A 21,290-nucleotide genomic window follows, 5' to 3' on the forward strand; every position below is an offset into this window, starting at 1 on the left:
CTTTTTGATACGCTCATGTTTTGAAAGGATATGCATTTATACAAGAAATGCATGCATGCCTTTACAATAAATACATGGCTTATAACTGCTTTTATTATTTCATTTTATAACTAGAGATTTTTGTTTATATGAATTATTTACATTTTTGTTTCCTGCTGCATTTTTTTATTGGAAAAGTCGCTTTCGCTACAGCTGGTAAGCTCGAAACACTTTCCAAAATGGAACTTCTTTCAAGAAAGGATATAGGGAAATCAAACTGTTGAACTTCGGAGATTTTTAGTATAAATTCAAATTGCTTTCTTGACTCTTTGTCAAGTTTTTGAAGGATTATATTACTTAAAATTTCTGATAAATTATTTTGTTCGTAATTTAGAACTTTAAGACCCCGAATGTTCATTTTAGTACAATCTATTAAATGACGAAGTTGCTTAGCTAAAGTTGCTTTAGTCTGAACTGAGGGGTTTCTTCTTTCGCCACCCCAGGGGGAGTTGGGGCTACAAGTGAGCGTAAACAATTACGTTTATAGTAAAATAAAATATCTTCCCTAAAATTAAGAAAATGAGTTTGAATAAAACAAAATGAACTTTTTATTATTTTTAATTGACATCTATGCATTTGAATATTAAAAGGTAGAGACATTTAACTGATTTCTTTATATAAAGCTACAAAAAAAAGCTTGTTTCCTTTGAATAAAAATTTATGTTTTTATTAAATGATTAAACAAAGCTTTTCAACAAAAAATGCCATTCAATTCGTTGTTCTCCAGAAATTCAAATGAATTAATTTTTAATATTTTATCAATGACAATGAGTTTTGTGTGCCTGTAAAATAATTAAAAATATATTTAGCATACCGAAGAAAGGAAAGTTAAACTATACAGTAACTTGTTGTTGTATTAACTAATTAAATCGTTGTGTGCGGTTCCAAAAAATAATAATTAACAGATGAATAAATTAATTTTGTTTCAATCGGAAATGATAAAGAGGATTTGCTGTCATATTTTTTGGCTTTCAGCATAACGTTATCCGTAAAATAACTTGTAAAAAATTGAAGAAAAAAAATGTCAACTAACACATCAAATTGAAACTATATGCTGTTTATATTAATATTTGATATAAATCTTCCAATTACTCATTTTTCCTAGTCAATTCAAATGGGCATTTAATCAGATGAGGCAGCGGTTTCAAAAATATATTATCCAAATCAGACACCTCTTCTGTACTTCCCTAAGTCATTTAATATTAGATAAATACATATTGTAAATATGACACACCTTTTTAAAGCAATCTGTATTTTCTTTCAGGCATTGGCTATGGCACGACGGTTATTTGCTTCTTCCTCAATGTATACTATATCGTGGTTCTCAGCTGGGGTTTGCTGTACCTGTATCACAGTTTTTCTCATACCCTTCCGTGGGCTACATGCGACAACGAATGGAACACTGAGTCTTGTCTTACAGTGAAAGAGCTCAATATCACACTTTCCAATCTCACTTCCAGTGAAGTAGCTGATAGCCCAAAGGTGGACGCAGCCGTAGAGTTCTGGGAGTAAGTAATAAACAGAATCAGAACAATTGGTAAAGCTAATATCAATGATAGGGAAGATTTATGAATGTGTAATAACAAACACATGAGAAAATACGCTTTATTTCAAAATTTTGATAACTCTCTATAGATTTTTTTTTAATTCGGCAAAAAATATGATTATGAAATCATTATCAGATACCTTATGTGCTGACAAGGCAATATATAAATCTGAATAATGTTTTAAGAGAGGTGAAAGAAAAAATTGATTGCATAATGTCACTCGTTCGAGCCACAGATTTAGAAGCTAAGCGATAGTTTATTTTGTTTAGTTATATTTGAGAAAAATTATAGAAAAAAAATGTTGAAGAAACATATCATCATAATATTAAAGAATGTAGCAAATAAAGAATTAGTAAAAATAACAAAGAAAATATTTAAAAAATATATTTTTTGTCAATGTTATAAAATGACATCAAACAGGAAATTTTCAATTCTTACTATTAAGTAAGTATTAGAAATGCTTTAATATGTGCAGAAAACATATTAAAGCACAATAGAATCCATCTGTTAATTGTTCTAATAAAACATACACGCATAGCACAGTATAAAGACAAACCATCTAAGCTTTAAAAAAATCAACTTTTTTATCAGACAAAAGGCTAAAAATTCTTTTATTGACTAACTTCATATGTCATAACAGAAGTTAAATGAAATTAATGCCAAAGAGACACAGCATCTTTAAATAATTAGATAATGGTTTTCCACTTAAAGTTCAATTTTAGTGTATTATCTCGAAATAATCTTTCAACAAAATTTAAAAAAGAAAAACAAAACAGTTGAAAAAATTAATTTCTAGAAATGGGCATTCTATCATTTAAATAAATAAACACATTTTTTTATGTACCCCAGTATTTTTAATTAACTTTATATATCAGTAATATCAAATATCTTATTTAGAAGCAGATTATATTCTTATAATGAAAATCACTATTAAGAGTAGTTCGATTGATAAAAGTAATATTTATAACCAAAATGAAATAAAATAATATTCATATTTATAAGCATTTTCATAACTATTTTGATATTGAACTAATGACATCTTCTTTGTCTTTATAATTTGAATGATTTCAACGGACATGGAATTTAGAGGTCAGACATTCTGAAGTAAAATGAAATCAATTGCGTATTGTCATTAATTAATTCTATCAAACAAGCCATAAAATTAAAAATATCGTAAATAATTTTAAAGACAGTTCCTACACTAAATGCCAGTCTGTTATATGTTATTGACTTCTTAATTTGTGTATTTATTGATGCATTTCATTTTTTTTTGCAGACGCAAAGTGCTCCAGATCTCTGATGGCATTCACAATCCTGGCGTAATCCGCTGGGAATTGGCCTTGACTTTGTTCCTAGCTTGGGTCATCTGCTACTTTTGCATTTGGAAAGGCGTCAAATGGACAGGGAAGGTAAGTTCTTGTACTGAGCATTAGCATTTTTGAGTCTTTTTCATGGCTAGAACAATATCCATCTGCTCAAAATACTGTCGGTGTTCTAATTCTCATTAGATATGTAATTTTAATGTTATTACTTTAATCTCTATAAAGAAAAAAATTCTTAAAATTTGAATTTAAAAATAATTTTTTAATACGAAAAATCTATCAAACTGTTCAGTTTTTAGCTTGCTCTAATTTTGTGGATATTGTCTATAATAGGTATTTAATTGCGGGAGATTGAATTGTATTTAAGTAAGAGAACAACATGTATCTTTGCTATTTAATCCGTATTGAATGAAGTCAGATCTAGATTGCCCATTAAGCAACAAAGACATTGTTTTAGCATCATCATCAAGAATAAAAGTATGCCTTAACACACTTTAAAGCCATTTGGGAAAGTTAATGCATTTTCTGAACTGTATCGTTTAGTTGAGTCATAACTGAGTCAATTGACAACAAGATTCCTGTTTTTGGGCCAGTCCTTGCAAACAGTATCTAAATCCTTCTAAAATTGCTATCATTATCCCAGCTTGATCAGCATCTCCTGATAAATTTCGAGAATCTCTTCAAAGCATCAAATCAAAAATATTTATCAAACTAAATTCTTAATTTGGGATATTTCTCTGTTTCGAACTTAGTAGAAGTTCAGCTTCTAATTAGGAATTCTCTTTCTATGCTTTAATTTCCACCTGTTGTGAGCCGCTTCGTTGAGGCATTCTTAAAATGGTCGTAATCTGGAACGTTCAAAAATATCTAAAAGTATCAATTTAACTAATTTATTTCGTCGTTTAAAAAAAAATTCTGAACTGTAACACAAAATTTTTTTAAATGTTTGTGGAAACACTGCAACTTCTCTTTGAAAGAAGTATGCACACATTGCCATATTATATACAGTATTCTGTTCCTGTCCTTTATTTTTTTCTCTCATTAAAATCCCTGATGATCTGTTCAAATTAATTTTAAATAAGAATTTCTTTAACTACCCGCTATTTACTCTTTCCTTTGTTTTACATCACTGTTCCTCCGATTCTTAAAAATGTGTGGGTAATAATACTATATGTATTCACCTTGATTTAACATCAAACTTGATTTTATGACTTAAATTACCTATTGAAATCAAAGAAAATTTATTTTTAAATAATACATTTTAACCTCATAAACTCAATACGCGATTAACTCAAAATGATCCATAAAAGATATATTAATGGAATTTGTTTCTAATGTTTCCATAGTTACTGGCATGACAATGACTAGCTCAAACCATTAAAGCAGATAACCATGTAACTTTGATATAAAGTAATCTATTACCAACAATAAATTTTATAAATTTAGGCATTTATATCCTTTTTAGAATCCGAAGCATTGATGCTATAAAGTTCATGACAAATAACTCTACACTGTGCATGAAAAGTGGATGTATACATGAGGTTTCTGGGCACTTAATAATGATGAATATAATTTTATTTTTTACTGTTCAGTTTCATAATTAAACAAGATGAAGGGAACGTTGTTTTTTAAACTCAATTAGTATATGAATATCTAAACAAATGTATTATAATTAAGGCTATTTTTTATGAGAGTTTCAAAAAAATCGAATAATTACGCTGTGATGAAAAAATTAAATAGAGTACGAATTTTCTCCCCATTATTTATTTATTATTTATAAAAGTAATTCTTTCAATTGATTATATACTCATGGAAAAAAATTGAAACTTATATGATTATCTCTTGTACAAAAATTTTATCTATTCTGCGAAAATCCTTCCATCTTTCCTGCAAAAACTTGAAACTCCGGCAATAGCATAGCGACGACAGGTGAAGTCCAAAATATAATATTTTTTCCTCTCCATCAGTGTATCATTAACGTTTTTAACAAATAAAAATGGCGCATAGGATATGATTTTTTTCTCTGCTTTCTTATCACATTTAATTTTAAAATGTGAAATACGTATGCGCAATAATGTTTTGTTTCTCTGTCGTCTACTAAGCTTGCGTCCAGGACATCTTCATCCCTTCCCCCCACCACCACTCCTGACATTTTCCTAAATGACCCAATTCAGTTATAGAAAGTTGGAAATTAAAATTAATTTTATTTTTCAGGTGGTATATTTCACAGCTACCTTTCCATACGTGATGCTTACAATCCTGTTGATCCGAGGAGTGACTCTAAATGGTGCCATGAAAGGAATTATTTTTTACTTGAAACCAGATTTTACGAAACTTCTGGATGGCCAGGTAAGTTTTTAAAAATATAATACAATTTTAATCATAAGAAAATGATATTTATTTTCAATTTTAAAATTATTCCATAAAAGTATTGAACTTTTTTTGTATAAACCATTAAAAAAATGAATCCATTAAATGCTGGTTGAAACATGCTTTTATAATTACATTACTAACACAGTCCGTTTTAGCTCAACATTTTATTTAAATAACTAAATTAATCTTAATTTAGTCTCCCATGGATAATAATAGGTCTCTTTCCTTGCTTAACATCACATTATCAAAAGGATATGATGGCGTCATGCCAACTGGAAAACTTTAAATAGATTCTGTCACCCTCCAATTAAGAATCGTGAACAAAATATCTCTCCATGATGGCTTTAGATTTCAAGCAAGATGTACAGAAATATTGTCATAAAATTCATATTTCTTTTCAATAATAATTTAATTTCAGAATGTCTCACTTATTGTCTTAAATCGGAATGTTTTCGATTCAAACTGTCGCTAAAACTCTGAACTCGTACTTCTCCAATTTGTAAAAAAAATGGCGCGATCTTAAATTTTTGTAACTTGAGAATGATTGCAAAATAATTTAAAATTATTTTGCTTATGGGAAAGAAACACTATTACAGGATTTACATATGGAAGGAAATATTTCCTAAAAAGAAAACAGTCTGAATAATGTACAGGCTTTAATTCAAAAATTTTTAATCAAAATATGCACAATAAAATATTTTATCCAAATAGCTATTTCTTCTATTTATCACTTATGAATTATAAATAAATATTTTTTCCATAAAAAAAGCTTTTATTCTATTTTGCATTCATCCATTAAATTTTCTTTGGAGTAAATGTAAAGTCGTGGCCTAAATTTTATAAATTGTAACAAATAAACCAAGTGTGAAGGATTGTAATTTGATGATAAATGATAATTAAGACAAATTTCTATTCTAAAGAAATTTTAAACCTATTTTATAAATAAACAAGGTTTTTAATTTGACAATCTTGAAGACGTATGTGTAATTCATCATTTCTTTCATCAAATTAGTATGTTTTATCTTCAGTCTTCCGCTTGAATTGACTTTCAAGTATACAGACATACATGAAATTATTTGTGCGTTCATTTATCATCACCCAACATCAACTGTACTCAAGTTCCGTTTTCAAGCCAGACAAAAATTATAGCAATGAAAGTAAAAATAGTAGAGCTTGCCTAGTTTAAAAGAAATAAATTTCAATCCTATACTATAACATTTCTTCTCCATTATTTTATATGGAGATTTTAAAGTTTCATTGTAATAAATGAAGAAAAATAACAAATAAATAAAATTATGGAATATTTTAGTTTTCAAATAATTTCTTAAAATGCATTATAAAATATCCCAATAAAGACAGAAAATATTTTATATTGACCAAAATTTTTAGAAATGAAATATATATATCAATAAAAGATGTTACCAGTGTATATCTTCTCAATCAATTTACGAAAAAAAAAAGTAAGAATACATGCTGACTTTCCTTTCACTCAACAGTGTTAATTGACGTTATTTTTATCAAAAAATAAATAAATAATCAAAACAATATCTTGAAATAGACCACGGCCTTGGGAAATGAAAAATATATGATGTAGCTTTAAGAAGTTCATTGTTTCGATAATGATTATACCACTTACTCTCATTTTATCTATCATATAAAAAGAACTAGCTTGTGAGGAGCAATTAAGATATCTAATTACAGAAATTTGTATGTCTTGGGAAACGAATGTCGCCTCGTATTTTAATGTAAAAATAATTTCTCTTTCAAATTCTAGTGATTCTTCGAATAATCTATAAACTGCGCAGTAGATTTTTTTTTTTTTTTTAACTTTCAATGTTTATGTTTTTACGAAAATGTTAGGGTGAACTTTTTGTTTCTTCTTACTAAATTAAAGACGTTGCAATGAGTATTTAAACATTTTTTGTCTTAACTGACACATCGATAAAATTGACAAATAATAACATTTTTCTATTATTCGCTCCAAAAAACAAAATGGTATTAATAAAAAGGAAGGTTAAGTTTCTTATAATATTTCAACGAATCCTAACCAGTGTAGGTAGTGAAATGAATTACTCGGTAAAAAATGCCACTTTTTAATAATAAAATCTTAAGAAATTGCTTTCATAATATTTCAAACATAGCTTAATTTTTCAGATTATATTTATAATTTGTAAATGCTAATAAATAACGTTGTTATTTATTATTTACCAAAGAAGATTTTTCATAATTTGTTTTGTATATTAGAACGTCCTGTATTAAAACTGTGGAAATAGTAATAGTTAAAATGAACAAATATTTGAAAAAATATTCGATTGCTGTGTTAGAAATTTTGAAGAACATTCCAGAAACCGTCTTAATCTATATTTTTGAGTATCTTATTCTATAAATGTTTGCACTGCACTCATATTTAAAAGGATACAATGACTGATTTCTTTGCATATATTCGAGCCCTCGATATTAGAATGAATAGTTTTCTAATATTATTAATGCGACCTAATTTGAGATTCAAATAAGCATTGGCAAGCATTGTTTCCCAAAATTGGAGGTATTGCAAATCTATGTTTACAGCTATGGCAATAAGTCGAGTGAGTTATTTCGAACTTTCTTGCTATCCGATGAATTGCTTATTGGTATTTAGCATAAAATAAAAACAGACTTGCTTCGTATTTCCGTTATTACTAATCTACTGTCAAGTTTGTATTCACACAATGCATCAATAAAAATATCACCTACATACTTACTTATCATAATGTAACATCGGATTAACAGATACTGTTTTTAGTTATTAGAAATTTGATTAGAAAATAAAATGAAATGTATTGGTACAAGCATATTGATTTACTTAACTAAAGATTTGATCCTTTAACGATAATGTGACGAAACGCATAAAATTCTTTATGAAAGAAGATGAACCGCATCGGGTATGCAATTATTTCTTATAATGTAATTTGAATATGAGAAAAAAAATTATTCATTTCTTAATAACTAAGAATTTTTAAGTAAAAATTCACAATTCATAGCTCCTATAATTTTATGGCATATAAAAACTAGAGAAAAATATTTTTTGAAAAAAAAAAGAGAGATTTCAAAATTTAACAAATATCTGAATAAAATTATAGGAACCAATTCAAGAACCACTGATTCTTTTTTTAATAATTATTTATCGAGCTTTTATTCTCAGTCGTTTTGATGCAACGACTACAGGATTTTGTTAAATTTTAAAATTCCTGATTCGGGAAGAAAAAAAAAACTAATATTCTTTCTAAATTTTTATTTATATAAATTACTTCGAAAATTCATTCATTTAAAGGATTCGATGATTTCAGCTAAAAAAAATCATTTTACCAGCCATTTTATTTAGAGAATTTTATATTTCTAATTTTAAATTCAATTCAAAGGGGAAGCTCATCTATTAAGGCTAAGGAGCTGCATCATCTCCTAAAGCTATTTTTAAATTTGCCTCCTCGTTTTAAATTTTATTTGGTTATTTTTCTTCATTAAAATTTCGAGAAATAAAAAAAAACTTATAAAAAAAATAAAGAATAATCAATAAATAAAAGACATAAATTAGAACTACTCAATTTCTAATCTTTGAAAATATCACAAAACCCTCATTATTCATTAACTAAGCGAGACATTGCAAGGAAAAAAAAAAAAAGGAAGTTTCTTCCAACTGAGTTAGATGGTACTTCGGGTGTTGGCCTTGCAGTCAAGACTTGGCATACGTAATTAATACCTTGGCAAGAGTTGACATTGGTATACTTTTTTCTCTCTCTCTCCTACCTAAGGTTCGCTTTAATTCTCGATTTTTTTACCCAGTTTTTCTCATTTAATATTATTTCAATACAGATTCCCTTTCTCATTGCCCTGGCCGAAATTCATCTGCTTTAATGCATATTTGTTTTCTTTTGTTAGAAGTTATTCATCGAAAATAAGATAAGTAGGTAGCTTCCGAAAATAGAATTAATAATTTCAATTGAGAGATTTGGAGTATTTAGAATTAACTGCTTTTAGCGATCAACTGGTTCGCCGAGATTAATTCTTGTTAAAATTTTCAATTAAATATATTAGGAAATTTGGTATCTTAATACCTTTTTCAGCAATACATTATTTAATATTAAGTTTTAATAGTCATATAATTCATATTATTATAGAAGCCTTATACTATTCTGTTCATTGTATTTTTTTTGCATCTCATTTTCTGTAAGAATCCGTAAAAGTTGAATCCATAACTTTGAATTGAAGTCTGAAGCATTAAACTTCCATTAATACAAAAACCTTTTTACTAAAGCCAAAACTTTAAAAAGAATTGAGTACAGAAAGCAGAATCTTTCAACATCGAAATCTTAAGCTCACTTTTTTATAATTCAGGAAGTATCCCGAAAAATTATTCAATAAAAATTTCGCTGATTTATCTTAAAATTCGGTATTCAGTTTTAATTTCAAAAAGATTTAAATGACATAAATAATAAAATTTTGATTTACTCCAGTCATTGCAAGTACTTCTGAAAAAATCATGATATCTAACTATTATACTGTCCTATTGAATCCATATACAGTGAAATATTCTAGCACTCCAACTTTTAAATTAAAAAAAAAACTTTTCTATCTTTTGAGACCAAATATGATTGGGTTATGAAACTTTGAATATATATTATAAGATTATTCAATAAAAATTTAACAATTTCATAATTTTAGGCTAATCAGCCTCGGAGAACTCAAGGTGCTGAGTGGCCTATTTAAAATAATAATGGAGTGGATGATCCATGGAGTTTTTATAAAATAATAATTAAATTTTCAAAACCAAAACTCACTAAATTTAAATCGAAATAGATGGATATTTCTTTTTAGATAACATGTTAGTGTCTCAAGAATATTTTACTAAATATAATTCACAGGAGGGTCTGTAAAAAATTAAAATTCTTAATTCATCAGAACATTTATTGACTCAAACTGCATTAAATAGTATTCTTTATTTCATTTAGGCATTTTTCCTCTTCTATGTATATGCCTAATGCAGTTTAGAAATTTAGTGTTGGAAATCTATTAAAGTGGATATCCTGTATATATAAAAACTCTGTTTCCTTAAATACTATAGAATTATTGAATTAATCATAAAAATATATTTAAATTACACAAACACCCTTTTCTTTTTACTTACCTTTCAGAAAGAATCATATTTCTTATTTAAACCATTTTTTAAAGATACATACTGAAAATTACGCTTTTCTAATTTTAGTTTGCAGTAGAGGTAATTTAATCTTTTAATTTGATCTTTCCTCAATCTGATAGCAACATGTTGATAAAAATTGATTTCTCCCGTGAATCCGCAACGTGCTTGTGCAGGTTAAGTTTCATTTTTATTTTGTGTGAAATAAATTGTTGGAAAATATGTTAAAAATATTTTTTAAAAATTGGTTAAAAATATGAGCTTAATATATATGTTTGAAAAACTCATATGATTAGAAAAATAATTTTTTGAATTTTAAGATGATGTTGAAATCATTTTTGTACTGTGATATTTTCGGATGGTGTATCGAGGATAAAACCGAAATTCAGCTTAATTTTTAATCAATTAAAATTTTAAAAAAGTTGATCCGAACTGAACATCTCTAAGTATATATATATATATACACACGAGGTTTGATAACTCTAAGTCATGAATGAACTGTTTCTTAAAAACACATTTTATTTTATATCCCCAAAAGTAAAATTTATTTATTTTAATTATTTTCCAATTTTTCAATCTTTAATTTCCAACTAACTACTATAAATAACAGGGAATCTAGTAATCTTTTTGTCTGAAATTAAGAGGACAGAATCAAAATTTGACTTCACTAATCAATCTACTGATAATTCACATCTGAAATTATTAAAATAGTGTATGATTATCAAAGATAACCAAGTACAGACAATTTTCAAAATAGCATAAAAGGAAGGGAGTGAAAAATCAATAAAGAAATTTCAACATTACGAACTTGAAGTAGGTCACATTAATAATAATGTGTGAAAGAAAAAGCTTTCGAACATATGATTGTTGCATTCAGGGTAACATGAAAATACAGAATTACTTCAAATTTTTAAACATGTAGAATTTTCCCTCTTCTTTATAATGAGATTTAAGCAAACTTATTTTTCTTTTCATTGTTCTTAAATGAAATTATGCTGATAGTTAGTTTTATCTTCTTTATGTTGATAACATTAAGATTTTGAATTGTATCAGGTATGGATAGATGCTGGTACGCAAATCTTCTTTTCCTATGCCATTGCCTTAGGATGTATGACAGCACTGGGTAGCTACAACACTTTTCATAATAACTTTTACAAGTATGTATAGTAATTGTTCTTATTATCCATCTGTATTAAAATTTTGCGTGATTATTTATATTTAATATTTTTTTTCAGGCAATGTATTTTTATTGCCTTTCTGAACAGTGGCACCAGTCTGTACGCAGGGTTCGCAATCTTTTCGGTGCTAGGTTTTATGGCTACTGAACTTGGTGTAGATGTAGCATATGTCGCAGAAAGTGGTTAGTGTGTTATTTAATCTAAATATTTTCTTTTAATTATATTACTTTTATTACCTTTATTTATGTCAACATACTTTAATTGTGATTATCATTTTTTAAAGATTATAAACAATGGTTGATATAATTTGCGTAGTTTCAAGCGTAATTCCTTTGATTTTGATTTTTGACATTAAGCGATGAAAAAAAAGTTGAATCGAGATGGTCCATCTTGCTGGGCCATGTACATTCATGTTTTGCGCAAGGAATTTATTTGTTTTTTTAGTCGCAGACTAGGTGGTGGCTCGGCGACGGTTTGGGCAACTTTTTGCTATAATAGACAAGTGTCTCTGCATTTTACCAATAATCGCCAAACATCGCTAAGAACAATAGATTATAACCTGTTACCATTTGACGATTCCCAATGAAATGGCCCTCATTGGGAATTTGTGCTTCAATTCACTCTCTAAGCAACACAAAATCTTGCTTAATTGTCCAAATATAAAAGTTCTCAATGTGTTACAATGTGATCTAGATATTAATTCATTAGAGAAACTTCGGCACTTCATGTGCTGTAAAGTTTACAGAGATGGCTAATAATGATCTTCTGTAAATGAATTCAAGAGGATGTATAGTACGAAAGTCGTGATTGGAAAATTTGTTAAAATTGGTATTTTGAAATCTTTGCGAATTTATTCATAGTCTAAACTTCTGTGTCGCAGTGTATTATTATAAAAACAAATGCTGAATTTTATAAAAATTGCGTTAATAACTCACATTATCACAAATGAAGATTATATTCTGAAAAAAAAGGCTCGACTTCTCGGTAGTCATTATAAACACAAATTAAAATTAGAATGGATAGCAGAACTATTTTCTATTGATAGAACATGAATAATATTTTAATAGTTTGTTAAGCTATCATACAGATTTATAATATTTATTTTTTCTTATTATGTTGCGATTTTTGTTCTTTTTTAATCCTTTCAATTTCTTTCAGGTCCGGGTTTAGCCTTTATAGCATATCCTAAGGCTGTTACTCAAATGCCGGCTCCTTCTCTGTGGGCTGTACTCTTCTTTTTCATGATTTTGATGCTTGGATTGGACAGTCAAGTATGTATAACATTTAATTAAAAAAAACACTTGATTATCCAAAATTTCATGTAATTTAAATTATTACTAGGATTTAATTACATTAGAATAAATTCTTCATTAGGATATAACATGCAGAGTGGATTACTAGAATGCATATGGTACAAATTTGAAGTATTTTGAAATTTTAAAATTCAACTGATGGAAATTTTACCTCCAAACTTCATAAACCATATATTTATCAGCTCATAAGCTAAATAATATTATTAGAAATAAATGATTTCTCTAAATTTAATAGCATTTATTCAATACTTGTTTTAAATTATCCTTAGATTAAAAAAACTAGCTGTAAAGGACATTTTTTTATTTTATTTAAAATAGACAATTATTTTTAATTAGCGAAAATTTTCTACATTTTATAAATACTGATTTTTTATGAAAATTCGCAAATTTCAAGTTTTTAGTCATTCTCATTAACTACTTAAAAAGGTTTCTTAGTGAGCAAAAAGATGTTTGAGAAATATGTTGTAAACTTGTTTTTAAAACCCATCGGTTAAGAATGGTTAAAATGATCTGTATCTGAGGGGTATGCTGCGAAATCAATTATGTTAGTGTTAATTTTAATTTTCTTGAATATTTCCAGTTCGTCGCTATTGAAGGATTTGTCACTGCTATTGTGGATATGTTCCCAGATTATCTGAGAGTCGGTTACAGACGAGAATACTTCATAGCTGGAACCTGTTTCGTATCATTCCTCATAGGACTGTCTATGGTTACTAATGTAAGTCTCTCTTCATCTTTTGTTTAATTTTTGTTACTTGCGCGGTATTTTCATACCATCACCATGTAAAACGAGTTCAGAGAACTCTTTATATGAAGTTAGATTTTTATTTGAGTAACCTAACCATCAAAAGCTGCCATTGGTTTCTTATGTTTTGCATATTTACGTTATGTAATTAGTTAAATGCTGCTTAAAATGTAGTGAAAGTGACGAATTTGATGCCTGACGATTGATGTATTTCAATGTTAATTTTTTAAGAATCAGTATTGAACCATAACTTTGCTGAAAAATTCTTTCTAAGCATATGAAACACATTAACAAAAGTTAATATTAATAAAAGTATCATTAACTGTGTAACTAAAAGTATGGTACTGTGATTATCTTCTTTATATAAAGCAATAGTTAAAAATCTTATGTTTTATATTACATTAAAATAAATTTTATTTACTACAAATAATTTTTTTAAATTTCTAAATATTATAATTTTTATATATATGCTTTTGTCTTGAGAAAGTCATGCAATAATTTAAAAGTTATTTTATTGTGTCAATTTAAAGGATTATGAACTTGTATGATTAAAACTTATTTATATCAAATTCGTCACTTTAAAGATGTAGAGTATCCATTTTTCCCAGACTCCTATCAGGCCTTCAGCCAGCTTCCCTACAAGAGAAGAATATTATAATTCTCTTGTAGGAAAGAAAGTTAAAGCAGAACTAAAAGGGGAAATTCCTAAATTCAAGGATATGAAGCAGCTAATATTCCACTTGACGTTATTTAAATAATTAGTTGCATTTCATAATTTTAATAGCATAAATAATCAAATCAATGTTAATACTTTCGTGAGAAATATCCTTATTCCTTAAACTGTCCAAACTTTTGGACAATTCATATGGAGTACATATGACAGAAACATATGGAGTTCCCGGAATTTTGGATACGCTATAATCTGCTGCATAACAAAATTAGTTTAAACGAATATACTCTTTGGTAATATTTGGCGACATCATTTTTTTCATATTCTCATTAAATTTTTTTAATTAGCTTGAATTAAGAGAATGTTGTATATATTTATGTTGTATTCGGGCGTTTCTAATGCTAAACTAAATATTAATATTAAGAATTGACTAGCAAACTTTAATATTTCATTTCCATAGTTAAGTGATAAAAGAAGCTGGCGTTGTCATATAGTGGAAACATAAAAAAAAATTCTAATGTTTAAACTCAAAAACAGTGCGAAAATTGACTTTAAAATAATTTTATAAAAAATGCATGTATCAGTTATTATATGTATAGAAAATATATTATTTAGTTTCTAGTAAAAATAAAACTTAAACTGTATTCAAATTTTCATCCTTTGAAAGCATTCAAGGTTTCAGAAAGTCATTTCAATGAGAAAATGATATTTTCCGATAATATTTCGTAGTTTACTAATGTTTTCATTTGTAATACAAAATATTACCGAATATTACTACTTCTTGCTTCTTTTTTTTATACTTTTGACAACAATGCGTTTGGTTGAAAACTTAATTTGCTATGATGGTTTTGCGTTAGAATTCAAATTCATGAGTTTTTATTTTATCAGTTAATTTTTTTTATATTTATTTTAATACAGAAATGGCAAAACCTTATGATTATAAAAATAATAATTAAATGTAAAACTTCCGTTTATGTTTACTCTAAAGAATATAATTTTTACGTTTTCAACCAACGATTTGTTAAAGTAATTTTCAACCTTACAGAAATTGTCATCTTATTTATCATAAAGTACTAAAAAAATCATAAAGCAAAATTGTAATGCGTTTCATCATAGGCTTTAAAATGCGTGCTTTGAATGTGTGATTGAAGTGCATGATTAGATTATCAAATTTTGTAAAATTTGTTCATGTCATTTTTATATTGTTTTGAATGTCTTTATGATTTGTTTATTAGAATAGAATACAATACAATAGTTAGGTTTATTAAAAATTTTATAAACAAAATAGAATTTGGCTGAAAAAATAAAACAATTAAACTCTATATAAAAAGGGGCTCTAAAAAGGATGAGATGAAAAATTTTTAATCATTCGTTTGAGGATTTATGTTACTGATATATGAATATTGATCAGACAAATCAGATTCATTCCATTTATTTCATTTGTTAATAAACAATTAATTTCTTAACAATAAAAAAGATGAAGAATTCGATTTGATTTTTAAATTTAGCTGCCGGAGTATTCTTTTCATCCCTTACTATATGTAGGAAAAGGACAACTTATTTCACTCAATAATGATAACTCATTGAACTATGATAATTTAACTAATGCCATAATTCTTTTAAAATATTGTTCCTGTTATTAATTATTTATATATACTCTCAGTGTTAAATTAATCTGAGCCGACATCGCGGATGTGCAAATATGTTTTATTTCTTCACGCGTTGTCATGGTCTTTTTCGCCTTTAAATATCTCGTACATCAATGGCTGCTCAGAAAAACTAAGAAAAATGTGTTCATTTAACCGTGTTTCTTAAATTTTGATTAGTTTTAATAAAACTTCGACTTTTTGATCTGTAATGTATTGTCAGCAAAAGGGAGCTAGTTATTCGAATTGAATAACAAAAATATGGCAATGCATTATTAAAAAATTTTGATCATGTGATTTTTAACCTTAATGGGTCGGAAAATTTGCCTGTCTTAGAGTTATTGTATTTTTAATATGCATTTATAAGAGAAAATATATATCTACTTGCGCATAGAGATATCTTTTTTGCACTTTATCATATCTATTATCTAAATTCTGGGACAAACAGTAAGACATTAAGAGATTATCTTTTTACAAAATTGTATTTATCTTTCAATTAAAAAAACTGAAAACATATTTAATCAAATAAAACTTATTTTTATATTTTTAAAGGTGTTTCTGAACCTTGGCTATTAGTAAAAAGTTTAAAAACTTATTAATTAGTTTTCTTTTATTAACATCATCAAAAAATTCGAGCATTTCAAAGCATTTAAAAGTTGATTAGGATGCTACAATAATATTAAAAACTAGATAGCGATGGTCACCTGTATAGTTTTCAAATATTATTTCGTTTCATCTCAGCTTTTTGGAATTCAGTTGCAGCAAAATTGGTAATGCAAAAAATTAACCAGGATTAATTCATTTACTGTTCTTAGCTTTTTATAAGCATTTTTTTCTTTTAAAAACTTGTGTGAAATTTACGAGGCAAAATATGTGTGATTAAATTTTCCTTCCTTCGTTAAATAAGTTGTTTTCATAAAGTTATATTTAAAAATATTACTATAGAAGTAATACTTTTAGAATATTCTGGTATCTAAATAAATCTGTAGATGCAAATATGTGAGCTATATAAAAGATGCATTTCTCTGTACTTATCATATAAGGAAAGATTCAATAGTTTACTTATGAAAAAAAGATAAATATTTACAAACATTTATAAATGCATTTTAATTCTTTGCTACAATGTTTATGGTTCTCAATATAAAAGCGCTCTACGTTTTCTTCTGATGTTTTTATATATTAATTGTGACAAAAATATCAGAATTTCTCACACATATTTAATAATTCATTATTGTTAATCAAGCTAATTCTTTATTTTACGAAAAAGTACTTTAAAACTATCGAAGTATTTACATTTTCAACGTACGTGTCGTTAGATGCCATATTAAATTTTAGTAATGTTGAGGATTGTTATATGTTAAACTCTTATATTTACTCATTTTTATGAAACCTAAGATTTGAGTAATAAATCTTTAGGATAATTTTAAACTAGGCAGATTTTAAATGATAAAAACTATTCGAATTTTTATTTTAAATTACCGATGCTTACATTTGTAATTTTAAACAGTTCTTAATGTTTGAATGCGTTTCTTCCTTGCATTCATTTTGCATGTTCATTTCACTTTCGAATAATACATTTTACTTACGAATCATACATAATTACATATAATACATTATTTTACAGTAATTTATAATTGCAATTTAATGTTTTAATTATTTTCCAATATATAACACATTATTTAGCTACATTTAACTTAAACTGATTCATTACTTTAAAAAACATAGATTGATAAGACCACTATTTAAAAATACACCTCAGCACTCTGCTTTACAGTACTGTTAAACTTTTTTACTATCTGTTATTGAAAGATCATATTCCGGCTTATATGTTTGATGTGACTATGTATATAAAATCAGTGGCAGCTTGAAAGATGCAAAGGTTATTTATGAGTTTTCTCTAATGTTTAGTTTTTTTAGAGTTGATGTTAATATCCATCGTTACAACTACTTACTTTTGGTAAGTATGCCTTCAATTTTTTCAAACGTCCACACAGTATCGTCCATGTGGACTTCGAAGTGATGACGTATCGATTGCTTATTAAGTGCCATATTCCATCCAAAGCTCACAGCCTTGCCTATCTCTGATATTTCATATTAGCATTTTATTTGTTTTGGTTGAAAATTGCTTTCATGAAAGTAAAATTTCTTTGAAAACATAATCTGAATTTAGGGAATTTAACTTAAAAGTGAATATAATATTTTGTCAGTATCGTTATGATATTATAAATATAAAAATCTGAGAATTGAATTTATTTAAGCTTTTGGGAATCGCTCTGAATAGTTTAAAAACACGATCATATATAACGTATTGTAATTTATAATTAATTCACAAATGTAGTTTTTAAATACAATAGTCAGTTTCATTGAATAAAAGACTAGATGATGTTAATTGTATTAAATTAAAAACTTAAAGATGTATATCTATTGCGATATATCCACTATAATTTAAAAGCATCAGAAAAGTTTCATAAAGTTCTCTAGAAATTCAGTTAACTAACATAAACCAAGTAATGTGTTCTATTCTCCAATTTAAGGAATTTAAATAACGATTATGATTGTTGAATACTTTAGAATATTCTTTTCCAACTTTCTCCATGTTCTTCTACTCTCATCAGGAAATAAAGCTTGGATAAACATAACGCATCGATATAAAGCGCTTGGATATTATTCTTCATTTTCGAAATTCAATTGGAAAACATCGATTTTTTTAACTTAACTTGTTTTTATGTACTTTATTAACAGTTTTTCATTATTAATACTAATACATAATTTATTTGTTATTGCTAAATTAAATAGTACACATAACAACTAACTCACTGACCATGACTGTCCTCCTGAAGCCTTTTTAAGCAGTCGTTACGGGTATCGGGTGGTTCTGTGGCTCTGCCAGGAATCCCTGAGACCTTAATCGAGTTAATGCTGTACCTCATTTTTTAGGGTGGTATGTACGTGTTCCAAGTGTTTGACTATTACTCGGCGAGTGGTATGACTCTGCTGTGGTTCTGTGTCTTTGAGTGCGGAGCAGTTGCCTGGGTATACGGTACGTAACAGTGGTGGCTGTTTATAAACCTCTAATCTCTGCCCCGAGACTTTCAGAATTATGCCAACCAGTCTTATCAGAAAGAAAACATTAACTTATTTTTTTTTCCTTCGCTTTTTGTCCTGCGGCCTATATAACTCTTCTTTTTGATTACTTCACTAACACTTTTTTTCTGAGAAATTTCGCATATAAAAAAAGTGTCTTGAGTTTTTTTTTTTATTCGCGAAGGCTCTGCAAATGTTCATTTATCGAAAGCGGATCAGTGTAAAAATTCTGTATACATTTTAATAATCGCCGTTGAATTATATGTTTTATGTCATTTCAAATACCTCTATTAAAAATGTTGTAATCGATTAAAAGATAAATTATTATATTTAACTTCTGCTCAGACATACATTTCCTTATGAATACATAAAAAAACTTAAAATGGAAAGAGCATTCATATTCAGTTATGGTGATTTTCATATACCTTGCGACAATTTAAATGGTTACGGATAGAAACATAAAACAAATCATATAAAAAACTACAGAAAAGAATAAAATAGTGATTAAATGCTTACACTTTATGTCCAAAAATGAGTTTATAGCATCCACCATCTAAATTGATCCATTTAATTCGACAGGAAACATCTCATTAATGATTACTGTAATATCAAGAAATATTATTTCAAATTATCTTCAAAAGTGTAAAATAAGAAAATAAAACTTCTAATCAAAATATGAAAGAAGCAAAAATAAATATCAAATAAATTATTGTTAATGAAAGTACTTTTGATGTTTTATACAATTAGAAATTTTCTCTCTTTTTTAAATCATGAATACAGTAAAAAAAATGTATCAGTAGGACAGAATATTATCCCAATAAGTTTACGCATTCCCTATATGCGAAATTTTACATTATTATATCAAATAGCAAAATTAAACAAAAATTAAAATTGACATTATTCGCACGAACTTTTTAGAGAAGAAGTACAAAATTATTGTTTAAATAAGTAAATTTTTGTTAAAGATTTCTATTACAAAATCATATTAAATTTAATTAAATTGCAAAATTGTTTTTCTACATTTCCTAAAAATAAAGTGCTTTGTGAAATATTTCATTATATTTAGTTCAACTTTCCTCAAGTCTTAAAATGAAGTACTTATAGCCTAGGAAAAGAAAAGAAATATCAAATACAGTATATTCTTTTGTATTTCATTCAGTTGAAAACTTATATTCTCCCGAATGAAAGAAATAAGAATATTCTGCATAACAGAAAACTGATATTGAGCAATGTATTTAAATGGGACACATATGCTTCATATTGAGTAACAAAAACTTAAACCTCTATTCGTAGTAAATGTGAAAATAATTTAGAATTTTGCTTTAAAATAAAATAAAATATTTTCAGCCTGTATTTTATCCTTGATTTCATGATTGATAAATGAGCACATCTGCATTTGTCATAAAACTTAAATGGCAGCATTCAAATTTAAAGATTAAGCACTTTTGTTCTGCATCACTATTAGCTCGTGTGTCTGTAAATTTAATTTCTTTGTGTGGATAATTTGTAGATGCATTTGAAATCTGAAGAATCATCATATTTCTATGCAAAACTTTAATAACAATAACCTTTATAATCCCCAACTAAGTAATTGAATTTATTTTCTTTTTAATTAAATTAAATGTCACTACCGTAAATAATATTTTCTATTCAGTAAAAGTTAGAATATCAAAAAATGTCTAAAGCTCAGATTATATTTAAACCATAATTTGATATTTTAAACCTTTATAAAAAACACACACACAAGCTGCTGACTTTGCTGTCAACATTTTGAGTCAAATGAACCTAAAAATGACACTTTTCGATTGTGTGAGAATGGAACTAAAATACCTAGTAAAATTGTGACAGTTCGCTCAATGTAAAGTATTTATTTATTTATACAATACTTGTGTAATTGGGGTTATAATCTACAATTATTTCAGGGAAAATTATGCAACGAATTAATTTATGAATTTTTGCACCTGCTTTCGGTAATTGTTTATTACTTGAAGGGTTCTCAAACTATAGCAAAATGCAACCCTCTATTCGTTGGATCAAGTGATATTTTTTAATGTTTAAATTTGACTGTTTGAAAAAGAAAATCATTAATTCTAAGATATTATTGCATGATCTGTGAAATTCATAACAATTATGTAAAAAGCCTGTCGAAGAAGATTCTTGAATGATAAAAAGAAACAATTTAGCTTTAAATTTACGTGACGCA

The 21,290-nt window shown here is 27.0% G+C and overlaps 1 protein-coding gene across 2 annotated transcripts in view; it reads left to right on the top strand.

The window, feature by feature from the left end:
• LOC129963975 (sodium- and chloride-dependent GABA transporter 2-like) overlaps positions 1–21,290 on the top strand; it is an 82,238-nt gene that overhangs the window by 49,160 nt on the left and 11,788 nt on the right. The window contains exons 3-10 of one of the 2 annotated variants that reach the window (XM_056078613.1): positions 1,304–1,547; positions 2,863–2,995; positions 5,123–5,257; positions 11,505–11,608; positions 11,687–11,811; positions 12,788–12,900; positions 13,523–13,660; positions 18,941–19,043. In XM_056078613.1, the coding sequence (XP_055934588.1) occupies positions 1,304–1,547; positions 2,863–2,995; positions 5,123–5,257; positions 11,505–11,608; positions 11,687–11,811; positions 12,788–12,900; positions 13,523–13,660; positions 18,941–19,043 (1,095 nt within the window). The remainder of the gene's footprint in view (positions 1–1,303; positions 1,548–2,862; positions 2,996–5,122; positions 5,258–11,504; positions 11,609–11,686; positions 11,812–12,787; positions 12,901–13,522; positions 13,661–18,940; positions 19,044–21,290) is intronic. The other variant, XM_056078614.1, reaches the window with a different exon arrangement.

This window comes from Argiope bruennichi, chromosome 3 (assembly GCF_947563725.1).
Source record: "Argiope bruennichi chromosome 3, qqArgBrue1.1, whole genome shotgun sequence".
NCBI classification, from domain to species: Eukaryota; Metazoa; Arthropoda; class Arachnida; order Araneae; family Araneidae; genus Argiope; species Argiope bruennichi.